Source organism: Crocodylus porosus, unplaced genomic scaffold (assembly GCF_001723895.1).
Source record: "Crocodylus porosus isolate Cpor-Errol unplaced genomic scaffold, CroPor_comp1, whole genome shotgun sequence".
NCBI lineage: Eukaryota > Metazoa > Chordata > Crocodylia > Crocodylidae > Crocodylus > Crocodylus porosus.
Window position 1 is genome coordinate 38,270,663 of NW_017728909.1, and position 16,300 is coordinate 38,286,962.

At 40.1% G+C, this 16,300-nt stretch overlaps 1 protein-coding gene across 1 annotated transcript in view; it reads left to right on the forward strand.

The window, feature by feature from the left end:
- The window catches only part of RAB3C (RAB3C, member RAS oncogene family), a 249,349-nt gene extending 243,417 nt beyond the window's left edge, over nt 1-5,932 (forward strand). Inside the window, exon 4 of the mRNA XM_019532103.1 lies at nt 3,858-5,932. Coding sequence (XP_019387648.1) covers nt 3,858-4,045 — 188 coding nt within the window. The 3' untranslated portion in view covers nt 4,046-5,932. The remainder of the gene's footprint in view (nt 1-3,857) is intronic.
- The last annotated feature ends 10,368 nt before the right edge of the window (nt 5,933-16,300 follow it).

Here is a 16,300-nt window from a genome sequence, read left to right on the forward strand (position 1 = left end):
ACAGTCAGCATGGATCCAGTTGGGGCAAGTCATGCCTGACCAACCTGATTCACCTTCTATGATGAAGTGACTGGCTCTGTGGATGTGGGGAGACCAATGAATGTGGTGTACCTTGATTTTAGCAAAGCTTTTGATACAGTCTCCCACAACGTTCTCTCAGGCAAGCTAAGGAAGTATGGGCTTGATGAATGGACTGTAAGGTGGATAGAAAACTGGTTGGTGCATCGGGCTCAGAGAATAGTAATCGATGGCTCAATGTCTTGTTGGCAGCTGATATCAATTGGAGTGGCCTGGGGCTGGTCCTGGGTCCAGGTCTGTTCAAGGTCTTCACCAACGACCTGGAAGATAGCACAGAGTAGGGGTGGGCAAAATACAGCCTGCAGGCCAGATGCAGCCCACCAGGTCATTCTATCCAGCCTGCAGCGCCCCTAAAAATTTTAGAAAATTAATATTTATCTGCCTCTGGCTGCCTGTCGTGTGGCCCTTGATGGTTTGCCAAAACTCAGTAAGCAGCCCTCCACCTGGCATAGAGTGCATCATCAGCAAGTTTGCAGATGACACCAAGCTGGGGGAGTAGTAGATATACCAGAGGGTAGGGCTAGGATTCAAAGTGACGTAGGCAAAGTAGAGGATTAGGCCAAAAGAAATCTCATAAGGTTCAACAAGTACAAGTGCAAAGTCCTGCACTTAAGGGAGAACAATCCCATACACCAGTCCAGGCTAGACAGCAGCAATGGACAATGAGCCAGCAGTGTGCCCTTGTTGCCAAGAAGGCTAATGGCAAACTGGGCTGTATTGGTAGATGTGTTGCTAGTAGGTAAGTGGAAGTGATTATTTCCCTCCATTCACCACTGGTGAGGCTACATCTGGAGTACTGTGTCCAGTTTTAGGCCCCCTACTACAGAAGGGATGTGGACAAATTGGAGAGAGTCCAGAGGAGGACAACAAAAATGGTGAGGGGGTTGGGGGACATGATTTATGAGGAAAGACTGAGGGAACTGGGCTTATTTAGTTTAGAAAATAGGAGTCTGAAAGGGGATTTAAACAGCAGCCTTCAACTACCTAAAGGGGGATTTGAAAGAGGATGGAGCTAGATTTTTCTCAGTGGTGGCAGATGACAGAACAAGGAGCAACAGTGTCAAGTTGCAGCAAGGGAAGTTTAGGTTAGGTATTAGGAAGAATTTTCTCACTAGGAGAGAAGTAAAACACTGGCACAGGTTACCTAGGGAGGTGATGGAATCTCCTTTCTTGGAGGTTTTCAAAACCCAGCTCGACAAAACTTTGGCTGGGATGATCTAGTTGGGGATGGTCCTGCTTTGAGCAGGGATTTGGAATAGATGATCTCCTGAGGTCCCATCCAACCTTAAGGTCCTATGATTCTATGATTGCAATAATGTAGCCATGGTTAAACAGACTTGTTATCACATCCATTACTTCCAAGCATAAACACACACACAAAGTCTGCAAATTGGGTCTGTTAAGTGGCTGCCAAGTGTATAAACTGTGTATACCCAGGGCCCCCTGCCATGATAGTCAATGATCATGTATTAACCCTTAGTTCAAAATGAAATTTGATTCAAACTGTGTGATGCGAATCAGTTAACACAGTTTAAAAAATGGTATGTCTACAAACGGTCTAAATTACTGACACACATAAGACTGGGACTCATATATTCCTCCTTTGCAGTGACTCCTAGATAATATAGGCATTAATATTATACATCTTCTGTAAAGTACAAATGTTTAGAATATCCAAAACAGAGTTCTTAGAATAATTATTGAACATCATACTGCATGGCTGGATGTTACTCTAACTAGTCTCCACAGCAAATCTGCTCTCATTTGTAGGCAAGGAAAAGTAAGATTTAAGTGACTAGTCCATTGAATATGCTGATTTCCTATCCATATCCATGCCTGTTCAGATGCCTGACCACACAATACTAGCTTTGCTGTTTAAGTGGAGTCCCAAACACATGACAGTGAACACATGAGATGCTGTTTTAAATATTCAAGTAGCCTTGGCAATAAAAGATGAAACTACTCAATAGAAAACACACACCATATATAAAAGCGACATCTGTCTACTAATACTGCTATTGGGCAATGCCATGGGCAACACAGAATGTGAACATAAATATTGCTAGACCAAATAGCTAACACATTTTGCATTCTCTTCCAGGAAAAATATACTGCTTTCCCTTCATGCTTAACATCATAGTAGTCACTAAATGTGGTTATGAGTGAAACGCTGGATATTTTTGTCCTGTTTTTTCCTAACAGCAAATCAAGGATCCTTGTAGGTCATTAACTACGGTGAACCAAAATGGTCTAGAATGCGTTGTGACTAACAGTTAACTATTATAGGATTAACAATGGGTTTGTTGTTTTGAGAACTATCTGAATAGTAAATTCCTCATTCCAAATCAGGAATTGAGAGAAGGCAATTAATGGAAAATGGGTGAACTGTCCAGTGGTCAGTATGCTAGCTGTGAGGAAAGCTGCAACATAGGGGAAAAGTTTCAGTTCTGTCAGGCAGGTGGAAGAATGGGAAAATCCATCAGGTGGTGTGGGGAGCCTTGGTGTCTACTAATCAGGAGGTTACATACCAGATGAAGCTGATCTGAGAGCTAAAGAGGACAAACAGAACAGAGGAAAAAAGCAAAGAGAGCATGCTGTGGTACACAAAAAATGTGCCCTCTTACTATGAGCCCTGTGCTGCTGAGATCAAACATATTTCTAGCGTGCTGCATTAGCAGTACCTCACTGGGACAAAAAAGATAAAACGCTGTCCCATGTAATTTTTTAATTTAACTTTGAATTTTTATCATCAAAACATTTTTTCCATTTTAGGATTAGTTGACAAATTGGGAGGCATTGTCCTTGATTTGTTTAGTTTCTTCCTGATTCCATCCATTTTCAATTCTCTGGTTTGGCACTAGGGGTAATACTTACTGTTTAGTGATGGCATGCTGATAATATCTGTTACTGGTGGAATAAATACTCAATGGTTCACAGTAGTTAGGGATGGAAAACAGCAACTGGAGTAATTGAGTCTCATTTCCCTTTCTTTCCTGTCTGTCCCTTCTGAACAAACCATACCCATCCATATTGACAGTCCACTTGTGTGAACTATCCCAGCAAGTCTCAGTTATCTTCATTCAATGATAATTTGGCTCTGTACTAGAGCTTCCTATTCTTCCTGCTTAAACCCCATGTTTTTTGCCTTAGTAAATAGACATTTGAGATGACTTGCAGATTTCCCAACTAATATCCTTTGTGTGGCCTTATAAGATTTCTCATATTTCCTTCTATTCCAAGGCCTTCATGAAAGTTGACCTGGTTTTTGTTTTGTTTTTCTTTTTTTACTTACCTGTGGGCTTTGGTCACCAGTCCATAACAAACCTAGCTTAGCAAGGCTTAGGTTAGCAAGACTTGTGAACAAAGATACTCTTTCCCTTCCTTGTTAGCTGGTCCTTGTCACTATTCAACAGGGCTTCATTCCTTCATCACATGGCCAAAGATGCCAAAGCCCTGCAGGTGACACCATCTGTACAGGTATAATGAAAGCAATTCAAATACGATTTGTCACATGCTACCCTCAGCTACCTTGATGTAAATAAAAAAATGACACTTGTGCAATTACTCTGACTTTGTGCCAGTATAACAGGGGTCAGATACGGCCCATAACCTTTCAATATCCTTCTTTCGTAGACCTCTCTCTTTATGCTTGCCCACTTCTTCTCACTGTCTCTTTCTCTCTGCCTTTTCCCCTTTTTTGCTTCCTAAGGAGGGGTTGATTTAATGACTGAAGGATATAAGAATGTGTAATGACCAAAATGTGTTATTTATTTTGCTAGGTTTTGAATTTTTTGAAACAAGTGCCAAGGACAACATAAATGTCAAGCAGACATTTGAGCGGCTCGTGGATATCATCTGTGACAAAATGTCAGAAAGTCTGGAAACAGATCCTGCCATTGCTACTGGAAAACAGAATACAAGACTAAAGGACACCCCTCCACCACAGCAACCCAACTGTGGCTGTTAATACAGTGATTGACAAAGGCAGCTCCAGTGTGTTCTATTGCCAACAGAGTATTTATGAATGGTCTATAAACCTTTATTTATACTGTCTTCTTAATTTATTTGGGGGAAATTTATGTTAGCACCTGGTACGGTACATGTAAACAACTGTATAGAGATGTTATCGTTAGTTTGTAAGGACTACCCATTTCTCACCATCTGGCCTTTGCATGTGGATGGCTTCCTGTTTGTCTTTTCTTTTTACTCTTTGTACATTACACTTACTGACGCTGAAGCTGGTGCTGTGACCTCAGACCAGTTTGCCTATATATGACTTTTTGTTTCATTGGTTTTAAATTACACAATTTTCTCCTTAAGGTGTAATGACCAGGTACTTGGGAATAAGCTTTCTGGTGTCATTTATAGTTTACATAACACACTATTAAATTAACTCACCAATGTTAAAATATCACTCAAATATAGGGAGCTTATCACTGTTCTCTCTAGACCACTTGTTCGTGGCATACTTCCTGGAGGGTAATACTGCAGCACATCCATGGCCACCTAGGGAATTCACTGCTGCCTCTGTGCTATGCATCACAACCACTCAGAAATTCAAAGAAACAGCAGGGGTAGGACTCCAAACTGCCTTGATCCAAAAACAGGTCCTAGCATTTGGTATAGGAAATGTTTATATTAACTGCTGGCCAGGATATGGGCTATGTCTCAGATCCAGGAAGTTATTTAGGCACTTGCCATCGAAATCATGAGTTAGACATCCAAATTCCTATGTGGATCTGGGCTTACATTGCACTTCCATCCATTTGATATGCACTGGATGGATCTGCTCCAACAGATGGGAGTTGATAGTTACCTCCTCTGGATTTGATTTGCTTTTTAGACAATGAATACCATCTCTTGCTATTATCCCAGAAAAGCCAAATCCACTGTGTTCAGTTATTCAGAGCCAGAAAATATTTAACCACATTGCAATAGAAGCTGTAATGTGTAGGTCTTCAGGAATTTCATCTTTCATTTTGTTCTTAAAAACAGATGATCTATGTGAATTTTGTAGTCTGAGGAAACCCCAATGAACAGACTGTAAAGGCCCCTTTCTCTCCTCAGATATTTCTGTAGAACCCCATCTGAAGGTAGTGAGATTTGTTTTTGAAGTGAAAATTAGTCATTCCACTAAAAAAAGAATTTGGATGGGACTTGCCTGTGGGAGCTGAGCAATGATTTTTGGTGACAGCACAATCAGCAGTTCGCACAGATCCTGGACCTATGAACAAATTACAGTGACTTAAAAGGTTGTAAGTTCTTACCATGGAGTAACTGTTTATCTGTCCACTCTTATCTCAAGGTTAACTGAGCGCTAAATCACAAAAATCCGTGTTTTACTGAAGGCTAAGCTGCTCTGGTTTAGCTTTCACTTACTTAACATGGGGTAAGAACAGGTACCTAGACAGTTGACTTGGAACAATTGTACAACCCTTTAACTCCTTTAACTCGCTGTAATTTGTTTGTCTATGCACAGTTTTTTGAAAATTGAGAAGGAATAAATTCCCCAGTAATTTCTGTAACTAGACTGTGCAGAAGACTTGCAAAATTGGTGGAAGGTTGCGAAGACAACAGAATAATGTCCACATATTTTAATTTTTTTAAGCATTAAAAATGGTCATTTCTTACAATGTTAATAAGCTCTCACTCTACTAATTGGTGGCAATTTCTCACATCAGTGTCCTGCAGTACTTTGTACAGTTTCTTTTTCTGGGCCGTTATAATAGTTTTCAAGTAAATGGTATTATTGAGAAGACATTAACTTGTTATTGTTCTTAATTATTTCAGCTTTAATACAAGGTTGACATTTTACTAAATACATGCAACCAAAAAAAAAGGAAAGAAAGAAAAACAGAATAGGAAAGTGAGAACCATAACAGCTACTTGATACTGCTCATGGCACACAAGACTTCAAGGAAACCCCTTTACAGAACATCACTTCCTTTAGGGTATTTATATAAACACTAAGGCCACACCTGTATTAGGAAACATGGTTATTTTTAATGCATCTGAATTAATGCCCATTAATGGTAATATTCTGTCATGGGCAGGGCACACACAGACATGTTGGGCAAAATTCTGTTTTACCCAGGGGATGACCGAAGTGCAACTTGCAACCAACTCTGAGTTACCCGACTAACCTGTGTCATTTTATTAGCCCTCTCTGGGCAGGTAAGGGCCCCATTATAGGATGATCCTAACAGATCCTAGTGGCTGTTCACTAGGTGAAACAGAATTCTGTCCATTAACAGTTGAGGTAAGCCTGCCTTGATTTACCTTAACTAACTAACTTCATGTCTTGGTCTAGATGCATCTTATCTAGACCAAGGTTTCAAAACATGTTGGTCAACACCCTCTTAGTTAACACATTAAAAAATATACCTTGTTCTTACTGAAGACAAGCCTATCAGTGATATCATTTGACTCCAAGAAAAACTGAGGAAAGGGGAAAAATTGGCTGCTTACTGCCCTTTGCTTTCAGTTTTTTGAGTAGACAAAGTAGAAGACATGGTGTAATCAAGCAGGACCAAGAGATCTTCAACCTTGCCTTTCCTCAGGCATATACATGGTGTGCAAAGCGTGCTCTGACTGCCACCCACCTCCTTTTAGGCACCAGCTCCTCCAGCTGTAGCTATGCACAACTCTCCCCTATAAGAGTAGAAGAACTGGTCAGAACATGAAGAAGTTTTCTGTGGGGTTGCTTCCAACTCTCAAACAGGGAATCGCATACCATGTGCTATAATGCCGCTATTGGTAGCCTAGGCACAGCTCTTATCAGTAGCTCTCATATAATATTTTGAAACACTACAACTTGCACTTTTACAACTTTCAGAAATACTACAACTGGGGACAGTGCCAGCCTCATATCCAATACAGATCAGAATTGGAGACATTGCTATAGTCCATACTAGCTCAAGCACACAACTTAGAAGACCCAGCAGTGCCATAAGTGCTAATAGTAGTAGTTTATTTACAGCTTCCACTAAAACAATACACTAAAATGAACAGTAAAAATTATATGTAATAAAAGAACAACATTTATATAATTATTATTTTTGTTAAAAACATAGACGTGAGGTTATCCATTCCAGCAGTGTACACAAAATTAAAACAGAACGTAATACACAATGCTACAGAAGAGATAAAATGAAGCAGTGGACAGCAAAGCAAAGCAGGGGATTCTGTTTGATTTTGGCCCTTATTCTTTGTACAAATTCATTGTATTCTTTGTTTCTTTTTGGCCCTTATTCTTTGCACATACACCCAAGGAGTATAGAAAAAGCTCTGAATTGTTAGAATCCAGACTGTTTTTTCTTCATTAGCTCAGCATTTACAATTTCCATTTTCCTCTTATTTCTTCAAATAACAAACAAAACCACAAATAGTGATGTAAATCAGCTATTTCATTCTTCCCACAAAAACACATCTTGTCCATATATGGGGTCTGACACCACCTGCCCATGTCAACTGCACATCTCATGAAAGCAAATCTTAGTTTACACAAGTGCTAGCGTGCTCCAGTCTTTGCCTTCAGCTTGGCTGCCTCCCACACAGCAGCATTAAGAAAAGGCAGCTCCATTTGCAGTTTGACCCTTCAGCAGACCCACATTGTAATTTTGCCCTGGCCTTCACTGCCCATTTGCCAGTGCAGACACTGGTGATATTGGAATCACTAGCATAATTTTTTAAGTCCAAGGGAAATTTCATAAAAAGATCAATCTTTGTCAATTTTAATATAATGTATTGGTATATTTATTATTTGTGATGGTTTGGGAGGAAGGAAGGATAGCAGCCTGTAACAGGAAAGAAAAGTATCTCTAGCTTGGTACATTATAAGGAGTGGGAAGACAGCAGATGCGAGAGCAGAATGTTTTCTTTAGATTGCCAGCTGTAGGTTATATGAAATAAGCATGTTTACTGTTTTAATCCATAGAAGAGATAATATAAAACTCAGTTACTGGTATAGTGATCATTGGGTTCAATTAAGAGAGTTTGGGCATGAAAAACTAAACAAGTTTTACTGTGGAGCAGTAGGCAAGCTTCTGCCATCCTTTAGCCTCTATCACAGGCAGCTATTTCCTGAGGCCCCCACCTCCCAATTCTTCTAAATTAGGGAATGTCTCTAAATTACAACTTTTATCACTACCTCTTCCCTCTTAACAATAACTACAAAAAATCATTTAACACAAAAATTAATTCACATCCATCTACAGAAGAGAGGTTACTAGCACATCTCTGAAGTCAGTCCTATTCCCCCTTTTCTGCAGCAATTTTGATTAAGTCTCCATGAGTCTTTCAGGAAGTTTCATTTTCCTCTCAGATCAATGCAGTATCTGTCTGAGGAGCTTGCTTATTGATGATCTGGTTCTTAGGGACTCTCTGAGCTTTGTACCTGTAAACAAGCTTTGAATTGAAGATAGTGTTTTGCATTAGTCATAAGTGAACTTTTAAAGTATTCAGATAGTCAACAGATCATATCCCCAAGGTCTGGATGCTTAGCCAAGCAATCTAGGTAGCCTGGTTCTGCAAAATTAGGCCCCTGGCCTTTCAGTCAGATTGATGTATCTGGACTCTTGCACCTTTAAACTATAAATCTTTTCAGATTTCAAGCTGGAAACATAGAGAAAAATCACTCTTGCATTACCTCAGCATTTTGCCTTCCAGCTCTTACAGCAATTCAAAGAAGACAACCTATCTTTTTCTGGCTTACCATCCCTGCCACAGGTCCTATAACAAATTTAGTTCAAGTTGAGAAGAGCATTGGGACTACAGTTTTTCATTTGATCCTGTGTAAGTTTGCCTGACTTGACTTGTTTCATACAGAAGAATTCCCAAAAGTGCTCAGTGCCAGTCTAATTTTGTTTCTGTTATTTTACCTGGTAGTGCCATAGCAAGTGGGGTGGGAGGTGAGTGAGGTGACTGCCCTGGGCCAGGCATAGGACGGAGCTGCTAGCGGCTCACTTGAGGGGGGGCGCAGGGATGGGGGGAGGGTGGCTCCCACCACTGTGTGCACTCCTGGGAAAGCATGGGGGGGGTCCCCATCAGATCTGTGCATGGGACAAGGGCGGGCTGCCACTGTAGGCTTTGCCCCAGGAACCAAACTTCCTTGCCATGGCACTGCCTGGTAAAATTCTCATGGACTCCAGTGAGAGCAGAGTTAGGCCAATGTTGAGCACTTTCTAATAGCCCAGCCCAACTGGCTTCAAAGAATAAGATTGTCCTGACACATGTGGCCCTCATATGTTCACATGTGAACTTCATATAAGTTCAAAAGCCACTGATATAAGAGGAAACAGTCAGGGAAAAGAGTGGTCAGTGCCAGGAACAGGACCTAACATAGTCATAACAATTATTTTTAAAGTATTTAATGAGCTGCGTCATTGAATTGGCAACTTGGGGACAGATTTTTCTAAATAAGGTGCCAAGTCTCAGTTCAGACTCCAGCGGAAAAACCACAAAGAAGCAGGCCCCACCTGGTCTCTGGAGATGCTTTACCAGTCCACTCTGGTCAGATTTGAGGCAAAACAGCAGATACACAGAGCACTTCAGCCTCTGGGGTTATCACTCGAGCACTCTTCACTCACACTACATTTTAAAGCGAAGCTTGACATCAATGGTTTCATTTTCTCCCTGGCACAGCTGCATGTAACTTTTCACGCTGCATAGGCAAGTAAGGCGACTGGCTCTGAAAAGCTGAGCTTTGCAGCTTGATTTCTGATTGAGACCTAAGGCAGAAGATTGTCATTGGTAAAAAGATGTCATTATATTGAATTGTATCACTATATTACCAGCATAAGGCCCTCTCTTCTATTGTAATTTCATGAGAGAGCAGGCTTTCAAGTAGCCACCCATAGTTTAGGACCTGAACCCCATAGTGTCAGCTGAACTACTACCGCACAGTCACTACACTTTCAAGGTGATGCCCTAGAATAACACAACTAGTGCTACAATTATTCCTTGCATGGAAAAGCATGCCATCTTTGTCAGGCTAGAACAGTGTCTTGCTCAAAGCACAGTTAAATGATCAATCAGCAAGGTCCAAATGAAAACAACTGGAACAAGCAGCTGAAGCTAAAATTTACAGTAGTCACATGCACATACTGACAGTCTATCAAAATGGCCTGCATGCCCTGTTGAGTTGAAACTGCAGTTGCATGCTTTTAATTCTAATAAAAGTTCATTTTCAGATGTGACAAATGTGACTGTCCTTATATCTCAGTTAACTGGTAACTGTGTTTTTATTTCATTTGGTTCACTTAGACTTGTTTGTTTGGTGTCCTAAATACATGTGAGCTGGCCTGTCAAAAAAACAACAAAAAAGCAAACCTCTAAACTAAACTGCAATGTGCGTGACTGTTACCTGGAACTGTTTGTTCCATTGTGCTTATACCTAATGTGATGCATAGAGAAACTACCTGAGCAACTAGAGCTATGTGGCCTTTCCAGAGCATCAGTCTGAAAGATTAGGTTTTCTTCCCAGTCTGTTCAGCTCTGTACATCCAGCCATACTGCCTGTACTTTATTTATTTTAGGAATGAAGTGCTATTTCCTGGTACACACAGTCTGCTGGAGTGTGATCCTAGCTTTCAGAATTCTTTAACTGTATTTTCTAGGAAGCAATTGGTGGTACAAATTTTACATCTCACAGTGTCTTGGTTCCTTTAATGCTAGACAAGCTGATGATGCTTTACATTTATCTAAGCTAACTGGATACATTTTTCAGTGCTTTATTATTGGCATGTTTCACCAAAATGACTGTTCTTTTAGTTGAATGTTATCAGTGATTCCCTCCTTAGCCCATTTCATAGATAGATGTGGTATAGAGTAAATGGTCCAAATTAATCTTAAATGGGACCCAACTGAAAATAGTGGAGTTATACCATCAGGGAAATGGATCTGCTAGAAACCAGGTCCTCAGCTAGTGCAAATCAGCACAGATTCATTTAAATGGTGGGGGGGGGGGGCGGAGTTCAGTTCATACCAGCTGAGGCTGAGGTTTTGCTGTTGTCTTTGATACTTGTTTTAACCCAGAGTCAAAATTCACCAGCTGTAAAATCCCAATTCAGAATTCAGCTCAGCTAATTTTAGCATATTCCTTCATTAAATTGATTTGAGTACATGTATGCACCTTTTGGGGGAGTGGAATTAAGCTGTTTGTTAATTAATAGTCATGTAAGAAAAGATTTGCACTGCACACATAGAAAATGTACATACAAACACACCCTTGACATACTCAGTTTGTACAGATATTTACTTAGTTCACTTTTATTTTTTAAACATCCCAGTGGAACTTATCCAGAAATTATCATTGTCAATAAAACTGATTGGGTTAAATTCACAGGCCAGAGGATTACTACTTTTGGTGACGGCAGGAGCAGATGGCACATCACTTATGCATAATGGAACACCTGGTACTAGGAGGGGTGAAGAGAACCTGTCCTAATCTTCCAGTAATATCATGCTCTCACATAACGTGGAAACAAAAGCTAGGGATTGCTCACTATTTCTGATGAAGACTTTGCTTGAGTAATCCTGACATGTACCTGCAACTAGTGTGAAATGAAAGCGGTGTGCTGTAATTCCCGTTTACTATATTATTAATAATGTCATACGTGTTGTGATTCAGTTGGACTGTCAGAATGTGTAACCTATATACTTGTGTCTGTGGAACTGAAATGTCTTAAATGTTGCATGAAAATATGTTATAAAAATAGATTTTTTTTCTATTTTTGAACACCTCTAAACTGAGGGATCATGGGCCAATAAGTGCAATATTTAATGACTTACTCAGTGTATATAAATTTGTGTGAAAGGGAGAAGTGTCATGTATGTATGATATGCTGTTGATGATGGCTGCGTGGCTTACTTAAAAGATTTCTAGTAGCTATGTGTTTAGTAGTGAAATTTATACAGTCAATGCTTTATCCGTGTAGTGTTGAAAATAATCTATTCCTAATTCATTTAAACTATTTTTCATATATAAGACAACAGTAAAATATGTCAATATGTTTATTGCAAGTGCATGTCAATTTTACTTTTAGAATTGTGAGTGTCCTTTTCAAAAGTTATTGTGTTATATTAACAATAGTGGAGAGACATTTTCAAACAAAGGTACTTTTAGCCATTTCTAAATAATCTGTGCATACTGTGTTAAAAGCATGTTCTCCAGAAACATATAGATTGTCTTGGCACTCTTAAGCAGAAACCTGTGTTTTATCTCAGAAAAAAGCTAATTCTCTGCTTCGTCCACCTGTATTGCATAATATCATGTGGCCTCTTTAACTTAATTGTATGCTTCATTCATGATAATGATAGACCTGGAATATTAAATAGGAGTCTCCAAAGGTATCAAAGATGTTAAAACTGAATTGTTTGCATCTGTTTGGTGCACTGGAGTCACCATTTTTGAAAGGCACTTGTATCTCACATCTAAAATGGTCCAAAGCAAAAAATTTTAACCCTTAATAATTCCACTCTGATGGTTACATTTCTAAAATTCTCAGATATTGCAGGTATAACATACATTCCTAAATATATTAGAGTGCAAAATTTGCCTTATGTTGCACTGCTATACATTTTTAGTTACTCCATTGACATAAGTGGGGTTTCTTAGCTGTATAACTGAGAGTAGAAGAGGGCCCAAATGTTGCCTTGAGATTAGAAGGAAATATTAAGCTGTTTTTTCCCCCCATTGCTTTGCACAGTTGTACTCACCCATTCACCCAGTTAGGCAGCATCTTTAAGCACTTACCTAACTTTATCCCTGTGCAGCAAAGTATATAAGGACATGCTTAATTTCAGCTACTTGATCACTATGCTTCCTGTGGTTCCCCACCAGTGATTGTGAAGACTGTAGAGCAGAAGTTAGTACTTTGAAATAACTCCCACTACATCTTCCTTTGTACAGTATGGTGGTTCTGTAAGGAAATACATTCCTGTGCCCTGATGTGGATAGGAATTTGCTGAATAGGAATGAACTACTGAAAGAAGGCCAAGATGAGTAAAATTTTGTAGATGGACTACCAAAATAACATTACTTTCATCATGGTAAAAAGGGCAGCAATTACATTCTGTGCCTTGCCTGGTATTTTTCAATGATAGTTTTACAAGGCTGGGAGTTTATGCAGTGACTACTTTAGTAAAGCTACTTTTCATTTAAAAAAAAGAAAAATGCAAGCAAGAAAAAAAAGGTGAAAAGAAAGAGTCAAAAGCCAAGTCTTGCAGGAAGCCAATAGCTTCATTTTCCTTCACTTTTGCTTACCATCAAGTAGTTCTACTGAGAAAAATAACCAGATTACATGAAGTAATACAGGACAATTGCAGATAAGGTCTGTGCATCTCAAAAATGCTTCCCCATGTTTTATGACTTTTGTTGTGAAATCATAAACGAAATTATACAGTGCAAGAGAAATGAAACAGTGTAAGATGGGGGAATTCACGATTACCTGATGAAAGATAAAATAAGTACAAATTTCTCTGTAGCCAAGGAACAGACATGGTAACAGTCATCAGTTAAGACACCTTGAAACACAAACATACATGCAGAGAGCTATGAGACTGCAGATGCATTCCCTACATTTCACTACTGCTGCTAAGTGACCTGACCACCCCATGGCTGGCAAAGTCCTTGTCACCATGCTAGAAAATTTTAGCTGGTATTTTTACATGTATGAGTACACAAAAACAAAACCAAATGCCTGGAGCAGTCCTAGATCCCTTGCACTAACTTGCTTGTGCACTGTTTGTGACAAAACATTGAAGTATCTGCTTAGGATACATCTGTAAGGTGGTTGGCTCTCAGCCCTTCCCCATCTTCTAAACAGTACAATATAGTGACTTGGGTTCTAAAAATATGTTAGTTTAAAATGCTGCTGAGTGACAGATACTGTGGCTCTTCTGCATACATCCACAGGAGCTCTTGTCTAGATGTGAAGTTCAAGTTTTATCCATGTGCAAAGTTTTAATTCTATGTGAAGTAACGACTGTGTGTACTCCATTGGATATTCTCCTCGTATGTGATTTCTGTATAGCAAGTGGATTTAGTTTTGTTTTTGTTTGCGGGGTTTTTTTTCCTTTTTTGAGATCATAATAAATATTCAAGAGAATATATTCATGAATTTTTCAGTTCTGGTGAGGTGCTTTCTTTCTCTTGTCTGATTGTTCGGTGCTTTTCAGTAATTAAAACTGCCTAAAATTGGCTTCGGTTGTGACAAAATAATACGTAGTAGCACAACACTCACAGTTACTCATTTCATGACTATCCTGTCAGTAACCTTCTTCAGTCTTAATTTGGTGTTAGCTTCACAAATACTGGAATTGATCCTGCTCCCATAATTTTGCTGTTGACTTCAGCGAGAGCCACCAGTCTAACAGAAACACAAGCTACTTGCATAGCAAGGTAGATCAGTGACCTCAGATACTAACACAGCACCGAGGAGCTGAGGAATATTTAAGCCAAAACAAAGACAATGACTTTGATGATGTGCAAGCGAAAATAGCTTTTAAAGTAAGTACACATCTATTACATTTTTCTGAGAGGAGAAAGTAGGGACTACATTCTGTTTCACCCACCAGACTTCTGTGCTGGCAAGGCCTGGCTTCCATGAATTAGTATTCAATAGCTCATACCCCAGAGATTAATTCTACTTCGCCATGAGAACCAAACCTTCAATGTCAATAGAAAGTACTTTGGCAGGTCCAAAGATGGCCCTTCGTTACCTACAAGGCACATGGCTCTTCACTTGTTCCAGTGAGGAACCTGACATTGGTACTAAGATGTCCACATATGCTTAGAAGTGTATTTTCCTGATAGTATTAGGTCAGGGCTAGCCAAATTCGGAGTGGCTGGCTGCCTCAGGACCACACACAACACGGGCAAGTGCCACACAGCGTGCATGCTACATCCTGGCCACATGACATGGGGCCACTGAGATGCTGTGTGAGCTCCCTAAGCCACCAGCTTCCTCTACCCCCTCATTGCCCACTCCTGCAGATGCGCCACACAGCTCTGTGTGTCCCTGTACCACACAAACGTGCCGCAGCGTGCCACATGAACAAGCAACACTGGAGGCCAGGGTTCACCCCTTCCCTAACAGAGCACATCCACCTCCCTGAGACAGTCAGGCTCTCTCTTGCTTTTTCCTCTTCGCTATGCAGTAGACTAGTTAAACAGGGAAGTGTTTCCAGTCCTGCAAGAGCTGGTGATGAAGCTGCTGTCCTATATAGAACAGCTCAGAGTTTGAGCCCCCTCACAAGCCTCCTTTGGGCAAAAAGTGTCCCCACTCCTACCTCACATTGGTCTCAGTGTCAAATAGTTGTTAGTTATGACTAAAAGCAGTCAGCTACAATTTGGGGGATTTATTCATCATTTGTGTATCTGTGGTAAATTGCAACTGAGCATAAACAGACATAGATGCTTCTGGGGCAGGAGTAAATACTTTCCAGGTATGTGCGTGGTACAGACAAACCTGGAGAAGAAGTCTGTTTCACCCAGGAAAATAGTGAAGTGCAGCTTGCAGCCACCTCCGAGTTTCCCACCTAAAGTTCGGAGTGATTCTGTTGCCCCTTCTGGGCACCTAAGTGCTACCCTACCATTGAAGGAATGAGGAGATATCGTGCACCTCTGGATGGTGATCGTAGTCACAAGCTTCTTTTTGATTGGCCACTAGGTATAGTGGATATAGATGGATGTACACAATCAGTTGCAAAAAGTTGTCTGTATTAATATTTAGCAAAAATATGTTTTCCTCATATTACAAGGCGTACCACACAGAAATTATCATACCTCTGTATCAACTCCTTTCCCTTAGAGAAGAGCATACAGCAGCATGTAATGCTCCACAGACTTCTAAAGAAAAAAAATGGATTTGGAACGGAGAGTGATTAGCTCACAAAACATCTGGTACGTGCCTGATGTGGAATTATCCTTCAGGGCACCTCTTTTATTTCCACTAGGGAACATCAACAAAAATTGTCTATACAGTAAATAAAGCCTATTTCAAATTACAGTTTGTTTTATGTGTTCAGTGATTAATGAGTGAAGGAGGAGTTTTCCGACACCGTCACTGGATGAAGGCACATGTGTCATCCACATGCTGCTGGGCAGAAGAACACAAAGGTTTTATTTTATATCTATAGCTAATATGAAGAGTACTGCTTATTACCCAAGCTGGCTAAAAGTATTATCCCACTGCAGGCTGACTTGTCGATTGCAGGACCT